The sequence below is a fragment of the Callorhinus ursinus genome, unplaced genomic scaffold (genome assembly GCF_003265705.2).
Source record: "Callorhinus ursinus isolate GAN/ISIS: 27379988/994484 unplaced genomic scaffold, GSC_fseal_2.0 scaffold12, whole genome shotgun sequence".
Classification (NCBI taxonomy): Eukaryota; Metazoa; Chordata; class Mammalia; order Carnivora; family Otariidae; genus Callorhinus; species Callorhinus ursinus.
The window spans coordinates 73,885,848-73,903,586 of NW_027397074.1; the positions used below are offsets into that span (position 1 = coordinate 73,885,848).

General features: G+C 39.5%; 1 protein-coding gene across 1 annotated transcript in view; it reads left to right on the plus strand.

Annotated features, from left to right (window-relative positions):
* NUP205 (nucleoporin 205) overlaps positions 1–12,684 on the plus strand; it is a 78,823-nt gene extending 66,139 nt beyond the window's left edge. The window contains exons 36-43 of the mRNA XM_025854804.2: positions 1,879–1,955; positions 4,476–4,604; positions 4,823–4,949; positions 7,939–8,105; positions 9,650–9,773; positions 10,209–10,337; positions 10,672–10,745; positions 12,338–12,684. Of these exons, the coding sequence (XP_025710589.1) occupies positions 1,879–1,955; positions 4,476–4,604; positions 4,823–4,949; positions 7,939–8,105; positions 9,650–9,773; positions 10,209–10,337; positions 10,672–10,745; positions 12,338–12,490 (980 nt within the window). The 3' untranslated portion in view covers positions 12,491–12,684. The remainder of the gene's footprint in view (positions 1–1,878; positions 1,956–4,475; positions 4,605–4,822; positions 4,950–7,938; positions 8,106–9,649; positions 9,774–10,208; positions 10,338–10,671; positions 10,746–12,337) is intronic.
* The last annotated feature ends 5,055 nt before the right edge of the window (positions 12,685–17,739 follow it).

A 17,739-nucleotide genomic window follows, 5' to 3' on the forward strand; every position in this document is an offset into this window, starting at 1 on the left:
TGTGTGTGTGTGTGTGTGTGTGTGTGTGTGTGTGTGTGTGTGTGTGTACATAAGTGCTTTTGTAGATTTGAGCTGGTAGGCTTGATAAATTCCTGACAGTGCTTGGTCTGAAAATATATATATTTAAATTTTGGCGGGGGGGAGATAATACCGAATACCCTCCCCAATTTTTTTAAACTCTTAACAGTTTTAATTCCTATCAACCCTACTCTGCACAGTGTAGCCCTTGATGACATATTGTTTTGTATTCTTCCAAATACAAATTCTTCCATGTTTTGTATATATTCTTGTATATATTTTTTTGTCTTAAATGCTACCATTAAGTTATAAGGCCATTTATAACTGTGTCCCCTTTATTGCCTAGCCTTTTACTGGGTATGTCCTACATCCTCAAATACTGACCAGCAGGTTAATTTTTTTCTATAAATCAAAAATATTCTGGAGAGTGTTTTGGAGTTGAGAGCGATACAGGTGGTACACAGAGGACTCAATTGACACTTAGCAGAAGGGTCTTACAGAAACTGAGAATTGCTAGCCTTTTTTTTTTTTTTAAAGATTTTATTTTTAAGTAATCTCTATACCTAGTGTGGGGCTCGAACTCAGCCCCGAGATCAGGAGTTCCACGCTTCACTGACTGAGCCAGCCAGGCGCCCCAAGTAGTCTTTTTAAACAGAGGCAGCCGGTGGAAGAAAAGAACTGGGGCATAGCCATACATGTTGCAGAGATCAGGAAGTTTGAGGGCAAAGAGGAAAAGACCTGAATTCCATGACAGTATTAGATACGTGATCCAGCTTTCAAGGGGTAGGATGGGAAAGAAGGGCTTAAAATTGCAAGCAGCGAATGTGGAAAAAATATTTCAAGAATTTGATATTAACCAGATTTTTGCTTGTTTTTGTTTTGTTTTGGAGTACAAGGGAGACCTGAACATATTTTCAAAAAGTGAGGAAGAATCTTCTGTGGCAGGGTAGATTTTGGTAAGCTGGAAAAGAAGGTGATTCTGGGAGCAGACTCCCAGAAGAGGTGGAGATGGGAAGGGGTAGAGTAGGAGGTACAGGTGAGGTATAGCAAGCAGCATGTACCAAATGATAGGAGTGTTTTCTGTAGGTTTGTGTGAGGTCATGGGCTGAGAAATCTAGAAAGAGAAGGTCTTGTCATTATGAGGAGCAAAGAATAAGGTTCTGGGTTACATGCTCTGGAGTATATGCTTGGGAGTAAGGACTGAATTAAAAGGATTGTGCAAACAGAAAGTTAGGGTGACTGAGACAGGTGCAGGTGCATCCTCAGCATGACGACAGCCATGGAACAAAGAAGAAACCAGTGGGTTTGCTTGGAGGACTTGATAGAAATAAAGGGTTTTTTTTCCTGATACTATGAGAGGTTGATCACTTTAAGAATTTTGTAGTAAGTCTAAACAGAAGTTGAATGGGAACTTTTTTGTGTATGTGCAAACTGTATTTTGCTTAAGGGAGAAGAAAAAAAATCAAATGATACAGTACCTAGGAGAGTTAAATGAAAAAAGAAATGTATTTCATTAGAAGTGTTTTATATCCTAAACTCTTTCATGAGAAAGTAATTTACTGCTGAGTTTAGAAAATTTTAACTTTTATGGTTATAAATAAAAAGTAGGTTTATGTCAAAACCTTTAAAAAGTACCTTTTAAAATTATGAATTCAGTCTAGATTTAGGTTGCATATAAATGAACAAGTGGTGAACTTACAATCTTTGTGAAGTTGTATTTCCCAAAGCTCCGTCATGGCAAGTCTGTGTCTGTTCTTATACATAAGGAATATAAAATGCTAGAACCACTCTTCCTGGTTTTTTAATGTTTTTATTTTGTTGATTATAAAACTGTATTTAAAAGCATTCCAAATTTTTTAGGTATATTAAATGAACTTGATGTTGATGTAAATGAAGGATCTCTAATGGAGCTACAGGGACATATTGGAAGATTCCAGGTAACTGATTCTTATTTCTTTAAAGAGTAGCTCCTGTAAGACTTGACAGCAAAATATAACAGTCCTTTCATCCATTCTCCCTGTTCTGCTTCCTGGATTTGGGCAAAACCTCTTTTTTTTTTCTTTTTTAAAGAATTTTTTAATTTATTCATTTGAGACAGAGAGATAGAGAGAGAAGAGAGAGAGAGAGCAGGAGCAGTGGGAAGTGGCAGAGGAAGAGGGAGAAGCAGACTCCCTGCTGAGCAGGGAGGCCAACGTGGGGCTCGGGGCTCGATCCTAGGACCTGGAGATCATGACCTGAGCTGAAGGCAGACACTTAACCATCTGAGCCACCCAGGCACCCCTGGGCAAACCCTCTTGATGGTTTTTAATTGATTTTTTAGTATATCTAAATAATATGCTTATTTTCAAATTTTAGGAATCACCTGTTGATTTTCCATTGAGGAGGATGAGACCTTAGATCTCTTTTCTCCTTTTCTTCCACCGTACAATATGGACATTTCTCACAACACTGCCTCCCTCCCCACTGAAACGCAACATAATTATATCATAATTTTGATTAGATCACATGTTATTTATGATTAAGAATGAGTGATAGGTTACTTCTAGGTGCAACGTTATGTTTTCCCTAAAGTGAGTGGTTGTTTTCTTTTTTTTACTTGCTTGGCTTTTTTAAAAAAAAAATTTTTTTTTTAAGATTTTATTTTATTTTATTTGACACAGGGGAGAGAGAGAGAGAGAGAGAACAAGCAGGCACAAGGAGGGGAAATGCAGAAGCAGGCTTCCCACCGACCAGGGAGCCCGACGTGGGGCTCGATCCCAGGACCCTGGGATTATGACCTGAGCCAAAGGCAGATGCTTAACCAACTGAGCTGCTCAGGCGCCCCTATTTGCTTGGTTTTTATGTACTTACTTCTAAATTATTCCCAAGCTCTCTTCCAGTTGTGTAATCTTTTAATATATCCAAACGTATTAGATAGCTTGTCAACTAAATATTTATTAGTCTTTCTGGGAGCCTCCTGGCCTGCTTTGATCTGAACAGCTTCACTTTTGATTGGCTTCAGAATAATTGTATTTATATATTAAAATTTATATTTCATTGTTTTTGATACAGTAATTTTCTTAACCAGTCCTCTTTTTGTGAACTGTTTTTTCAGGTTTCCAAAAGAAAACTGCTGCTATCAGCATTTTTGTGTACAGATTTTTGAGCTATAGATTAGATAAACCTAACTGATCTCACTGGATCCAAGGGTGCACACACAGAACATGTGGAGTCATTATCAAACTCCGGAAAGGGTTGCACTCTCACCAGTAAAACCCAAATACTCTGCCTTTATTTCCCTCTCTCTTTCTTTGTCTTCTAATTTTTTTTGTTGTTAGGGAGAAAAAGATATTTTTGAAGGATCTTTCATAGGTGACCTCTAGAAATGTGGTAGTGCATCTGTTTTGTCTGTAAGGGTAGCAAACAGGTAACATTTTAAAAATAGATATAACTATTTTGGCAAACTAAGTTTATATTGTCTTTTTAATATGTTTTGCCCTATCCAGTCTTACTACTTAAACTAACATCAGTTTACATAAGTTATTATATATTATACCTGGGTATGTCTGTATGTGTATGTAGGTGTGTGTGTGAGATACCAGTTTTTATTTTTTTATTTTATTTTTTTTTTTTAAAGAGATACCAGTTTTTAAAGTACATGTTTATTGTCCACTGATTATGTGCAGAGCACTGTATACAAATGTAAATATGATTCATTCATTGTCTCAAATAATCCTGACCACAATCCCGTAGAGTAGGAATCGCTATTTGCACCCTAGGAATGTGAACGTTGAGGCTTGTGGAGGTTAAATAACCTGTTATAGGTTACAAAGCAGGTCAGGTACCTCCTAGTGGAACCCGCATCTCTAATTTCAACCACTAGATATATTGCCAGTTGTGAAAAGCTCGTCCTTTCCTTCCAAGAACCTTAGGAAAAATTGTAATGTCAGGTGAAAAGTACCAACATTTCAAGCAGATGACATTTTCATTTTGTGTCTTCCCACCCCCTTTATGGAGTCCCCAGAAGTGGCCCTAGGAGAAACAGCCTTTAAATTTGAGCCATCTTAGACAAAATTATCATGGATGTGCTTATGACAAAGTGTTGTCTATTTGCCATCCCATTTTGCTTCTCATTGTTTATGAACTTGTGTTTATTTAATGGGTATCTACCCAGGAATTACTTGGTGTGATACAGAATATTCTTTGGCTAATGCTTACAATGTAATGGGGATTAATTGCTAAAAACAAATATGGTGTTCTTTTAGTGAGTTGACTGCCAAGCAATTGGCATTTGCAAAAAAGGTGAATTTTAATAGGGCTAATAACTTCATTTGTTTCAGTTGGAAGTAAGAAATCAGACTCTTTAAAGAGTGATTCCACTCCCCAGTGAGTTTTTCTTTTTTATATCCCTCAAGGAGAGGTCACTAATTTTAGACATACCCAATTAGATATGAACAAAGTATCTTTCTCTTTCTCAGCGTCAGTGTTTAGGACTACTAAGCCGCTTTGGGGGCTCTGACAGACTGCGTCAGTTTAAATTTCAAGATGATAATGTGGAGGGAGATAGAGTGAGCAAGAAAGATGAACTCGAACTGGCCATGCAGCAGGTAAGAGGAGTGGGCATTGTGTATCTGTTCTTGAACATTTGTGTGTTTTTGGAAGGATGTGATTAAAATAGCAGATGGGAGTGATTTTGCAATTTGATTTATAACTTTGTTGTAATTTTACAAATTGATAAGTAACTTTGTTCTTCAAATCTGGAATTCCGTGACACTTGGGCATTTGGGGAACTGACATTTTTGTTACTGTTATTCTTCCATTGTAGATCTGTGCCAATGTCATGGAATATTGCCAGTCACTCATGTTACAGAGCTCCCCCACATTTCAGCATGCTGTATGTCTCTTTACCCCTAGCCTGTCAGAAACCATTAATAGAGATGGACCCCGGCAAGGTGAGCTCCTTTCTTTCTGTATTTGAGGATTAAGCTGCTGTGTGATTAAGACAAGCTCTAGTTGGCTCCAGAGAGATGCAGTTTTTTTCTTTATGTGTGATTAGTGGGAAAATTTGTAAATGACTTTAGGAAGGATCAGTAGGAGGTACTGTCATCATTTCCGTGGGTAGGCTAGAGAGCTTGAGAGGACAGAGAACCTCAAGATATTCTGAGGATAAATTTAGAAGAGCTTTGGGGGGAGAGTATGGTTTTGAATAGTATTGGAGACCCCAAAGAAAGGCTCTAAGATTCGTGAGTAAGCTAGCTGGGTGAAAAATGTACAAATATAACAGATGGTTAATGTGTGAAATCATGTTAAGCTGAATGCAGTGTCTAAATTGGGTCTTGTAGTATAGCTCCAAATTTCTATACCACAGCAAAGTAAAATGTAGATGCTAAGTAGGCTGACATAGTCTGTGACTTCCTAGGGACATAGTAGGTAAGATCTGGAATGTGAGGGCTATGGGTTGATTAAAGCTGTTATCAAGCTTTAATGTGGGACATTCAGAAGACCACACTTTAGTGTGGGACACTCAGAAGACAAAGCCCATTGTGATCTTAGTGGTGCTTGGTAATGCAATGTACTGCTGCTGATTTCCAGAAGCTTTTTGTGTGAGGTTTCTGAAAATCATTTTGTCACAGTTTCATCTTCTTCAAGATCTTATTTTCCCTGAAAATTACTTAATCACATAAATTATTTAATAGAATGATGTTATGAAAAATATATTAGCTTAACAGCATATAACCACTGTCTCATGTAAATGGTGCTGAGAACTATTTGTTTCTGTTTGTGTAACTTCATTATAAAGTGTCCAAGGGGGCCCCTTTTTTCTACCTTGAATCTAACATTTTAAAACAAATTTAGGGGCACCTGGGTGGCTCATTGGTTAAGCATCTGCCTTCGGTTCAGGTCATGATCCCAGGGTTCTGGGATCGAGCTCCGCATCAGGCTCCCTGCTCTGCAGGAAGCCTGCTTCTCCTTCTACTCCCTCTGCTTGTGTTCCCTCTCTCACTGTGTCTCTCTGTCAAATAAATAAATAAAATCTTAAAAAATAAAATAAAACGAATTTAACCTGTTCATAACATTTTCAAATGAAATTGTGGTTTTGTCATTTATTCTTCAAAAACATTAATCATATGCTAATAATGTATCACTAGTAATTATTAAAATTTCATTTGGTTTCTTCTCACTTTGAGCCAGTCTTTCACATACCAGGTCATTCTTAGATCTTTAATACTTGATGATGAACTTTATGAAGTGTTATATATTGGTCTTTATTTTTCCTCAGACTTTTTAAAGATTTAATCAGCATACTTATCTTTGCCAGTTGTAGACAAGGAGTGGGTATGTGTGTGGTAGGTTCAGGAACATTCAGTTGTAGAGGGATAGTTTAACGTAGCAGTGAAGAACACAGACTGATCATGAACTGCCTAGATTCGAGTCCCAGTTCTGTAAGCGACTATTGATATGACTTCAGAAAAACTACTTAGCCTCTTTGTGCCTCAGCCTCCTCAGCTGTAAAATGGGGGTAACAACAAGCTCTTTTCTAGTGAATTATTGTAAGGATTACTCAATGTGAAGTGCTTTAGAACAGTGTCTGGCACTTAGCACTGGCTAAGTGTGACCTGTAATTATTTTCATTCTTGCTGGTCTTCACTGTTACTGTTTAGTATATGTGCTATTGCTTGTGGTTCAGGGCCCTCTCCTTTAGCATTTCTACTGCCTAGACCTCACACTCTCTCCTGCAGACTCTGTTTCTGTAGTCAGGTTTGTCGTGAGCCGTCCTTATCTGATGTCTAAGTCTGGTAGCTTCTGCACACCTTACTATTTTCTAGATATGAGCACATCAGCATAGGAGAAAGCCTGATAGGCTTTGCAATACTCCTCTCAGCACTAGACCATTCTCTTTCTGGATGTGTTCCTACCAGAGTAGGTATCATCTAAATGTTGCCTGGGCACCAGGTCCCTAATTTCACTAGGAGAAGGCTCTGTATCGTAGAGACTGTCACATCTTCACTGAAGACTGGAAGGGGAAACCTGGCAACTCAGATGAGTCTAGTATGTCCTGGTTGGTGGCAACATCCACTGACAAGGAACTGTTATCTCTCTTCCTCTCCTCATGAAGACCTATGAAATTTGACTTTGAAGCAAAGTTAAGGGAGATAGTGGGGAAGGAAGCAAATGCACATCTCTCCTGCAGTATTCTTGGCAGTTAGAGCCATTAAACAAAGATTATCTCCAAATTGAACTTGAAATTACTAAGGTATTTCTCAAGGAATTCCTCAGTTGTAAGAGGAAATTGTTCTATTTGCACCCGTCCTTCCAGTTCTTCCCTTCGTGAATGACTTTCCCAACTTCTCATGGTTCCTTTGCACCTTCATCAGAAGCTAGTTGAGTAAAAGGTAGATCATTTTGTTTTCCTACCCAAAGGGACTAATGGTGGTAAGAGAGTTGTTGAAGTTTAAATTTAATTATATTTTTTGACTGTCTCAGTGTTCTCCTTCTCTTGGGAGAATGACTTTGAGCTGGGAATTCAGCAACCAGAAAGGTGCAGACAAGAAATGAATCCATATAATGAGAGCTGTAGGGTGAGGCAGGAATTCTTAACCTGGGCTCAGGAACCTCCAGACTTGTGTGTATGGCTTGTGTGTGTCGGGGTAGGGGGGAGCTGGATGCAAAGGTTTATGATAGATTTCTCAAAGAGGTCTTCCCCAGTAAAGGGGGAGTTCTATCAGTGTCCACCAGCCAAATTTCCTTATTCTTTAGGGCTCTAGCTCTATGCACATTACTGATCACAGTAGTTCCACTCTACTCCTCTGAACTGTCAGAAGTATTCAGAAGTAATTTGGGTTGGTTTTAATAATAGTTTACATGCCCTTCAAATCCTGGGCATCCCTTGTTTAAAACAGGTCTTATAAGTGGAATATTGTTTTTTATTATCAACTTTAGATACTCAAGCTCCAGTGATTCCATATTGGCGCCTGCCTGGTTTGGGCATCATTGTCTACCTGTTGAAACAGAGTGCTAATGATTTCTTCAGCTACTACGACAGCCATCGAAGGAGTGTCAACAAGCTACAGAATGTAGAGCAGCTTCCACCAGATGAGATCAAAGAGGTATGAATTTTATAATGAGCTGTGGAGATATTTGAGAAGCCATTGCTTTTCCTAATAAGGGTCACAGTACTGGTGTCCGACCTGTGAGTAAAGTTGATGTATGCAGTGAGATGAAAGGGCTTGAAATGATTGCTCTGTGTGGCTTGAAGAAGAGTCCCCCTCTGGAGCGGCACGCCTGGTAAGCAGGGGAACTCTTGCATGGAAGACAGGGTAGTGGCACCTGTTGACACCGCCTGCCCTTCAGGAGAATGGCAGCTGGCTTTCAAAGAAGAGTTTTGGTAATTTATACTCTAAAATCTGTGCTGAGAAACTTGGGCTTCAATTGCAGAGGCTAATTCAATAGAAATGATCCCTTAAGTTAAGATGTCTCTGTGCCTTCAGCATCTTCAGTATCTGTTGGGTGAATTTTTCAGACAAATGGGATGGCTCTCAGTGACCCAGAATCACTTGCTGCTGTTTATTGTAGCTAACGATGTTGAGTTGCTAGGCTTGCTTCCTCAGTAGCTGCCTTTCCCATTTGGCACAGCTGAATGACACCAGGGCTCCCTTGGTCCATGCTGAAGCTTCCTGGTGGCCTGCGGCGGCTTGGATGTGGAACCATGTTGCCATTCCTCGTTTGCACCAACTGTCCTGAAAAACTCCATGTCACTCTTCAGAGTAGTCAAAACTCCCTCTTGCCACTCTTCCAGTAATCACAGAGAACGTGTAGTGGGTGGTGACAATGTGCCCGGCCCTGAGCTACAAGTTCTGTCTCAGTACATGAGGCAGATGTTGTTGCTACGCCTGTTTTCTCAGATGAGGAAATGGAGGTCCTATAAGTTTGGATAACTTACCCAAAGCCACACAGCTAGCAAGTCCCAAGATAGGAGTAACTGATGGAGTCCAGGTAATCCCTGAGATTGGGCGGTTTACCTCTGGCAGCCCTTCCCCATCATGGGTAGCTTATGGGCGACACCAGTACTTGCAAGAGGGATGCAGCCTTCCCGTCGAGGACGTGGTGCTCTCCCAGCCCCACTTCAGGGTGCCTTCTGCCAAAGCCAGCAGCTGAATTTTGAGTTGGCCCACTGTGCTTTTGCCGAGCAGAGGTGTGATGAAGGGAGTTCTGGGTTGATGAGCCTATTTTAGTTTCTGCTGTAGAAATCTACTTTACATTTCCTTCAGAAGATACATGATGGCTGTTACAGAAATTCTCCATGGCACTGTTAAACCTATGACTTGAAAAACCTTCTGTTGTGTTTTGTTTTAGTTTGACAGGAAATTGAGGGTTGGTCGGCCCCTCAGCAGATTGGAAACGTCTGTTTCAGAGATAAGACCTTTTCCAGAAAGCTGCAGATGAATCTTCATTTGTGAATTCGACTACTTTGGCTCTCAGTTTTTTGTTACCGGCTCCCTAACTAGATAATAACTCTTGTCTGCAAGGGTGTTTAAAACTTCTTTGAATGTTTTTCGCAGTGCCTATCATAGTGACCCTCTCTGTAGATTTCCATGAAGTTTCTGTTAGAGTTTATGTCATCGCTAATACTGTGTTTGTTTCTGGTCCTCAGTTGTGCCAGTCTGTGATGCCTGTTGGTGTTGAGAAAATCTCCACTGCCCAGAAATATGTTCTAGCAAGACGGCGTTTGGTGAAGTTGATCAACAATCGAGCCAAACTCCTTTCTCTTTGTTCTTGTATCCTTAATGGAAACCACAGTGGGAACTTGAATGGTGACCTTTAAGAGAATCTTTAAATGTAGGAACTGTTTGTTGATTGTCATTATTTGGGCATCAAAACTGTATGAAAAGGGACATAACTTTTTTTCCAGTAAAATGCCTGATCTGTTTCCAAACTAAAATTTTTTTTCTTATCTTTTAGATTTAGTTAGTAATCCTGATAACGTATACAGTCACTGTCTGGACAGGAGGCAGGGACACAGCACCCCCCGGTCCCCACCTCCTTCTTCTCAACACACCTTCTTTGTGGGGGGACACCTTCAGTGGAACCTTTCCCCTCGCTATTAGACCGAGGCTGTGGGTACATCACGGAGGTAGTGTGGTCTCTCCTTTGTTTTCCTCCTAGGAAACTGGTTTGATGAGATTGTTTTCCTTTAGTCCGAGCTCTCGTAGTTATCATAGAGACCTGCCTATTTATTCTTTGGCGCCATCTGGAGTACTACTTGCTACACTGCACGCCCACGGATTCTCAGGATTCCTTGTTTGCCTCCAGAACCTTATTTAAAAGCAGAAGACTACAAGGTAAACTTTATTCTGAAAATTAGCGAACCATACATACCTATAGATTGCAGTGCCTTGAAAAACTAGTTACACTTTTATTTATTTTTTGTGTTTCTGAGTTACTAAGAGTGGATTGGGCAATCTAGAGCTACTTAGTTATTAGACATAGCTGTTTCTTGTAGTTTACTTCTATTCATGGGAGACTGTGTGGAGCATAAGAACATCTTAGACTCCGCTCTTTAGCTTCTTGCAGTTAAGGGCTGGCCAGCTCCAGAGTCCCCTGGTCTTCAGGTTCTTCCACCGTATGATAGATACATACTTGTAAAGCTGGTTTGTTTGTGTCTTTTATTGCCAGATTCCTTCACTCCAGAAACCAACCTGGATTTTAGAAGTGGACTGACTGGAGTGAGCCAACATGACATAGACCAGGTGAGGGTCTATTCTCATACTCTTTTTCTTTTTTGAAAGGAAAAAGGAAAAGCCTAGTATGTTAGTATGATGATGATTTTCAGGATTGTGTGCAAAGACCTGATTTTGATTCTGACCTGGCTGCCTAACAGCTCTGGGACTTTGAACGACTTACTTTCGATCCTCCATTTCCTCACCGAAGAAATGGGAACGATAGTTCAGGCTCAAGGAGTTTTGTCAGAATGAAATGAGGTTTCATATGTGAGGCTTCTAGGGCAGTAGTGCCTGGAAGGAACATAGTGAGAGTTCAGTCATTAGTAGGTATTGTGATCCAGAAACTCCCAATTTCTTTAGATTAACTTTGTGGACTTCTTAGGCACAAAATGTCACTTAGCACTTAATTTTTCAGAAAATAATTTAATGGAGAGATTGTGAGCAGCCATTAAAAATTCCATTGCCGGAGACTATAATATGATACAGTATTATGTATTAAGAACCTCTTGACCAGTAATATTGGAACAGAAGAAGAGCATTCCAAAAACAACTAACGTAAAAACCTCACACGAACCTAATAGGAGTCTTGGGAACAAAGCAGTTAGCAGGGTACGTGATGTTAGATAAATGGAATTATAACTAGATCTGCTGCTAGGCATCTGAGTGTCCCTAGCCCTGGTTTGTTAAAGCCTCTGCTTTTCCCTAATCCCTCTTGGTCACTGCCTTTCTTGAAGCTGAAGGTTGGGCTTTATCCAGGAAGGAGCATCCCCCAGACTATACTTAACCAGACGTCATACATAACGTGCTCTCATCCTAGCCCTGACTACATCTGCCCTTTAAGTGACTTCATAATAGTAATTCGTGTTTTGGCTAGGCTTGTTTAGGGAAGCCAATATTTTAGTGAGGCCATGGGCAGAATTAGCCAAAGAATAGTTCTTCCAGAAGATGTTTGATAAATATGTGTTGAATTAATGACTATTTCTGTTTCATTAGACTGCTCTGTTATAGTTAGAAGAAATGCAGGTTAATAAATAATCTTCTCACTCTGTGCTTTGATTTTACTGCAAAACTGAAGGCAGGTAGAGTCATCTAATTTTACACTTAATTTTAGTGTTTCAGTATAGTACCAATAGAATCCATCCAAAACTACATATGCATTCTAAATTACATGAATTCTAAAATGTATACCAGGTTCCTTTCCTCTCCTTATATATTTTGAAAATAAACGCATGCAAATTTTTTTTTTAATTGAAAAATCAAATAAAAGTAAAAGCTTCTTTCCAACTTACCCTTTGTTTCTTTTCCCCAAAGACATCCACTCCTAACAGTTTCTTGTATTGCCCTTCGGGAAATGTTTTTGTGTATATGCCCATATATCAACAGCAGCATCTCTAGTTGTTGCTATTTAAGATTTTACACTTTTATACAGACAGGAAAGAGGGAAAAACAATTCTATACCAATAAATTCTAGCATGGAAATGTGAATGTTTAGTTACTTTGCTACATGAGAAAGGACCACATTACAAAAATTCAGAGGTATTTTAAATTGGAAGACATAGAATAAAAAAATATTTGAGACTGTAATTTTAATAATGACATGTCATCTGTGTTACCTCTAGCTTCAGACTGACGCCATCAATGCTTTTGGAGAATCATTACAAAAGAAACTTCTGGACATTGAAGGATTATACTCAAAAGTTCGATCTCGCTATAGTTTCATACAAGCTCTTGTCAGACGTATCCGAGGACTGCTGAGAATATCCAGGAACTGAGAGCCTGTGCTCATGCTCTTCTAGGGAAGAGATGAACTGGGGAGAACTGTCCCCTTTTTATAGATTAGTTTGTTTCTAAATTATGACCAAAAAATATTTTGCTATTTCTTTCTTTATATATGGACATCTTTTCTGTAAATTTCTTTGCCTGGTTCCAACCTCACTAGTAAAAAAAATAAATACTTTTTAAAAAAAGAAACAAAACAAACGTGTGGTTAGTCTTTTGAACTTTTACCTAGAAAATGATCAACATTAATGGGACTCCAACAAATAAAATTTCCACAGTGGTGGTTTTCCCCTAGGGATACAATTCTGAATGTTACATTGAAGGCATAGTCTGAAAACTCTACTGTTTTACCCCTTTGTTGTCTACAGTCCGCTTCTGTGATACTCAGGGTTACTCCACGGGGTGGAGTGGGCAACGAACTATATAGCTATGTTCTTGAACGGAATAGTGTGCTCAGTACTATGAATGTATTACAGAAAAATCCCAAGAAATGAAGCCATCTCTTTCCTAAAATTGTTTTTTTCTTTTCTGCATGTAAATGATAGTATAATAATTTGCATTTGTTCCTTAGAAATGATTGTGAAATTTCCCAAACTAATCACCTGCTGATATTTCTCATGTAATTAATATGATGGCTACGTTTAGGGCAAAAGAACGTATACAATCACCACTCTACTTCTTGCCCAGTTGTACTTAACGTTCAAGTGACTGCATCATCTCAAAGTCCATTTTTCCCTTTCCAGCCACCAGTTATTTCAGCCTAATATATAGGAGAGACTGCAGAAAGAGAGTCTTGACTCATGCAGTAGCAGAAAAGTTGTACTTAGTTATGTAGTGTTGCTCTTTAAAAAATTTTTATATCATTTCCATGGCTTTTTAGCATCTTTTTATTTATTTTTTATTTTTTTAAAAAAGATTTTATATATTTATTCATGAGAGACAGAGGGGGGGAGAGAGAGAGAGAGGCAGAGGGAGAAGCAGGCTCCCAAGGAGCAGGGAGCCCGATGCAGGACTTGATCCCAGGACCCTGGGATCATGACCTAAGCCGAAGGCAGACGCTTAACCATCTGAGCCACCCAGGCGCCCTTTTTAGCATCTTTTTAAAAGTGCTTTGTCATTGTTACATTTTGAAGTTAATTTACTGCCCACCACTTAGAAACATTAGTCTTTAGCTGAAAAGCATCCTGCTAATAAATAGAAGTCTTAGGGGAGTGTGAATGTGTGAATAAGTGGGTACACCATGGAGTAGCGACTGTAGCTCTCCCCCACCCCCACCCACTCCAGTCAGGCCTCTGGACATCCGAACACAGGCAGGAGCCTCAGAAAGGAGCCTGGGGCACAGAATCAAAGCATTCTGTAGACCTTGGGAGTGTGAAGCTAAATTGAAAATGAAGATTTTTAAATTTACTAAACTTTGTTTTCTTGTTTTCCCATCATTTCTTCCAAAACTCCCAGCAGGCTGGATCGGAAGTTGGACACTGGAGAACGTGTGGGGAGGGAAGGCAGGAAGGATTGCAGCTGCAGGTGTGCTGCTTAGAAGGCTGACCAAGAATGCGATTTGTATAATAAAGTCGGAAGGAGAAGCTAACAGCCTTGGGGGCTGCAGAGGACACACTGCCTGACTCAGCATGGTTACCTGGGGTGTGGAGAGGGGCTGTTGTGCTCTGCAGCAAAGCAAACGGGATCAAATGTTGTAGAACTTTCATTTTAAAAAGGTTTAGCATTTAAAGGGAAGGTTCATCTAGTCCTAAAAACTGCTAAATAAGCGTAGGATCTTAAAGCATTGTTTTTACTGAGTTAATCTGTTTGGTGGGATTAGAAAAAAAGAGGTGAGTACCTTCTTTATTACTGCAGTCTTCATAAAATAGTGTTGCATGAGTATATAAGTCTGAACTTTATCTAAGCTATAAAAGCTGTTCAAACACAATTGAGTCTCTTCTAAATATTTGTCTGTTTTCCCAAGTTAATTTGAAAAATGTTAACTCTTCATAAGAGTTGAAAGAAAAGTACAGTGAACCTGTATACTTTAACCTAGCTTCACCAACTGTTAACATTTTGCACATTTGCTTTATCTTTTTTTCCCTTAACTGTCTGAAAGTAGGTTGTAGACATTGTGAGCCTTTATCCATAATATTTCAGCAAGTATTTCCTTCCAAATCATAATACCATTGCACTTGACATTTGCTAATAACATGCAATAAATAATTGTCTAATATTCAGTCTGTATTCAAATTTCAATTGCCCCCCCAAATGTACTTCTAGAACTTTTATTTTTTTACCCAGAATTAAACCAAGAATCACACATTACATTTAGTTCTGTCATGTTCCCTTCATTCAGAAGCAGTTCCCCTCCCTTTTCAGGGGAGAAGCTGTTTAACCTGACACTTTTAAGCTATTTTGGAAAAGGTCCCACAGTTTTTGTTTCTTAATTCAGGTTAAACAGTTTTGGCAAGAATATTACAATTCTATGGGTGATATGCCTTCAGCATATCGTATCAGGAGGTACATATCAGTTTGTCCCATTATTGTAAGCTTGCTCACTTAATTAAGGTAGTGCTTGACACACCTCTCCATTGCAATGAATAATCTATAGGTTGATACGGCAAGACTGTGAACTTATGTTTCCAAAACCCTTTTTAGCCATTGCTTTTTATCATGTATTCAAATTTGAACGATTTGTGTATGGCTTCAATCACACAAATAATAGAATCAATGTAATAAACGTGCAGATACCCACTCTGTCCTCATGTCATATACTTAATTTGATCAAATCTTTTTTTTTTTTTTTACAGTCTTGAGGTCTTCTATTTTCTTTACATTTTAATCATGCCATGAATTCATAGGGAATGGGTTCCAGCAGTTCAGGCTCCTTTCCATTAGTTCTCACAAAGTGTGCTTCTCTGGGTGGGGCAGGCTGGCGCTTCAGTTGAACCCAGGTACCTTTTTCTTTGGCTTCCTTCTTTTTCTGATCATTTTCCTTCACACGCTTCAGGAAGCTGTCTCGGCTCTTTGAGTGTTTAATATGCTCAATGCGTACATTAATTCTCTTGGCAAGAATCTTGCCCTTAACTTGTTTGCTTACAACAATGCCAACAGCGTGCTGAGTAACATTGTAGACTCTTCCAGTTTTGCCATGGTAACATTTGTGGGGCATTCCTTTTTGAACAGTGCCCCTTCCCTTGATGTCCACAATATCACCTTTCTTATAGATTCGCATATATGTGGCCAAAGGAACAACTCCATGTTTTCTAAAAGGTCTAGAGAACATATAGTGGGTACCGCTCCTCTTTCCCTTTGTGTTGGTCATTTTGGCGAATTACTGGAAGATGGCGGTTCCGGCCGAAAAAACTAATTTCATCAAACCTTTAACCATCTTTGCCCCAGAGTTATTTTTTTAAGGAAATCTGTGGTAGATACAGTTGGGGCTCCTGTGAACTCCCTGATCCCATTCCCCTACTTCTCTCCCAGAGATAAGCTTTGTCAAGAATTCATTGTTGAATTTGCTGTTCATGTTTTATGCTTCCACTACATATGTGTGTGTACATAAGCATTGAAAAGGATTGTTTTACAGGGTTTTTTGTTTTAAGTTTTTAATTCCAGTTAACAGCATGTTATATTAGTTTCAGGGGTATAGGATAGTGATTCAGCACTTCCATACATCACTTGGTGCTCATCACAAGTGCACTCCTTAATCCCCATCACCCATTTAACCTATCCCTAGTTTTACAGGTTGTTAGTCTTTATATGTGTGTTGTCATACTATGGAACAATTTGCAGTTTGCTTTTTTTGGTTCAACATTGTGTTTTTAATAATCCCTCATACTCATTTATTATAAATATTGAATGGTAGTTACTGCATTTTACAAATACCCTAATTTATGCATTCTATTGTTGGTGCACTGGCATACATTTAAATTCCCAGTATTTTGCTATTACAAACAATGCTGCAATGGTTATCACACGTGTCTCATTGGATGAGACATAGGACGTGTAGGAAGGCCTCTCTGGATTACATAACTAGAAGTGGAAATCCTGAGAGGGAGATTAAGAATTTTAAATTTCGGGCGCCTGGGTGGCTCAGTTGGTTAAGCGACTGCCTTCGGCTCAGGTCATGATCCTGGAGTCCCGGGATCGAGTCCCGCATCGGGCTCCCTGCTCAGCAGGGAGTCTGCTTCTCCCTCTGACCCTCTTCCCTCTCGTGCTCTCTATCTCTCATTCTCTCTCTCTCTCAAATAAATAGAATCTTAAAAAAAAAGAATTTTAAATTTCACTAGACGTTGCAGTATTTTTCTCAGTGGTTCCTCCAATTTACTCCCACCCATGGGATTTCCCATATACCTGCTGCTCCCACACATGCATAGTTCCCCCTCCCCCCATTATCAATATCACTCACCAGAATGGTATGTTTTTACCAGAGATGATCCTACATTGACACATCATAATCGCCCAAAGCCCTAGGGTTCACTCTTGGTGTGTATTCTTTGGGTTTGGGCAAATGTATGACATATATCCATCCCTATAATATACAGAGTATTTTCACTGCCCTAGAAATCTTACCTTCTGCACTCTGCCTGTTCATTTCTCCATTCCCGCTTACCCCCCACCCTCGTAACCAGTTATCTTTTTATTGTCCCCATAGGTTTGCCTTTTCCAGAATTTCATGGACTTGGAATCATACAGTACGTAGGCTTTTCAGATTAGCTTCTTTCACTTAGTAATATGCATTTAAGCTTCTTCCAGTTCTTTTCATGGCTTGATAGCTTTTTTTTTTTTAGCACTGATTTCTAGTCCGTTGTCTGGATGTACCACAGTTTTTTAATCCGCTAACCTACTGAAGGGCATCTTGGTTGTTTCCATAGATTGAAGTTCAGATTTCTTGGGGTTTAGACCAGCTGGAAAGGGAGTGAAGGCAGAGGGGAGCTCACAGCTTTTAAGAATATGGAACAGCTGAGACTGGAGATCTGGCTAAAATAGAAGAATTGGTAAAATAGGAAATAAGATTTGGGACTATAATACTTCAAAGGTGGAGCAGGTCCAGTAGATGATAAAGTATGGGTTATGAACATGGTGGTAGATTGCTGAAGTGGTGTGAGGATGAAGGTCACCGGAGGTAAGGAGTCTGGAAAATACAAGTATATGTGGCCTTGGGAGTCACCCATGATCATGATAGCTTGGCAAGGCGAAAAGAAGGCTGTTAGATGCTAAAGGCTTTGGTGAATGAGGGGACCACCTGGGAAGTCAG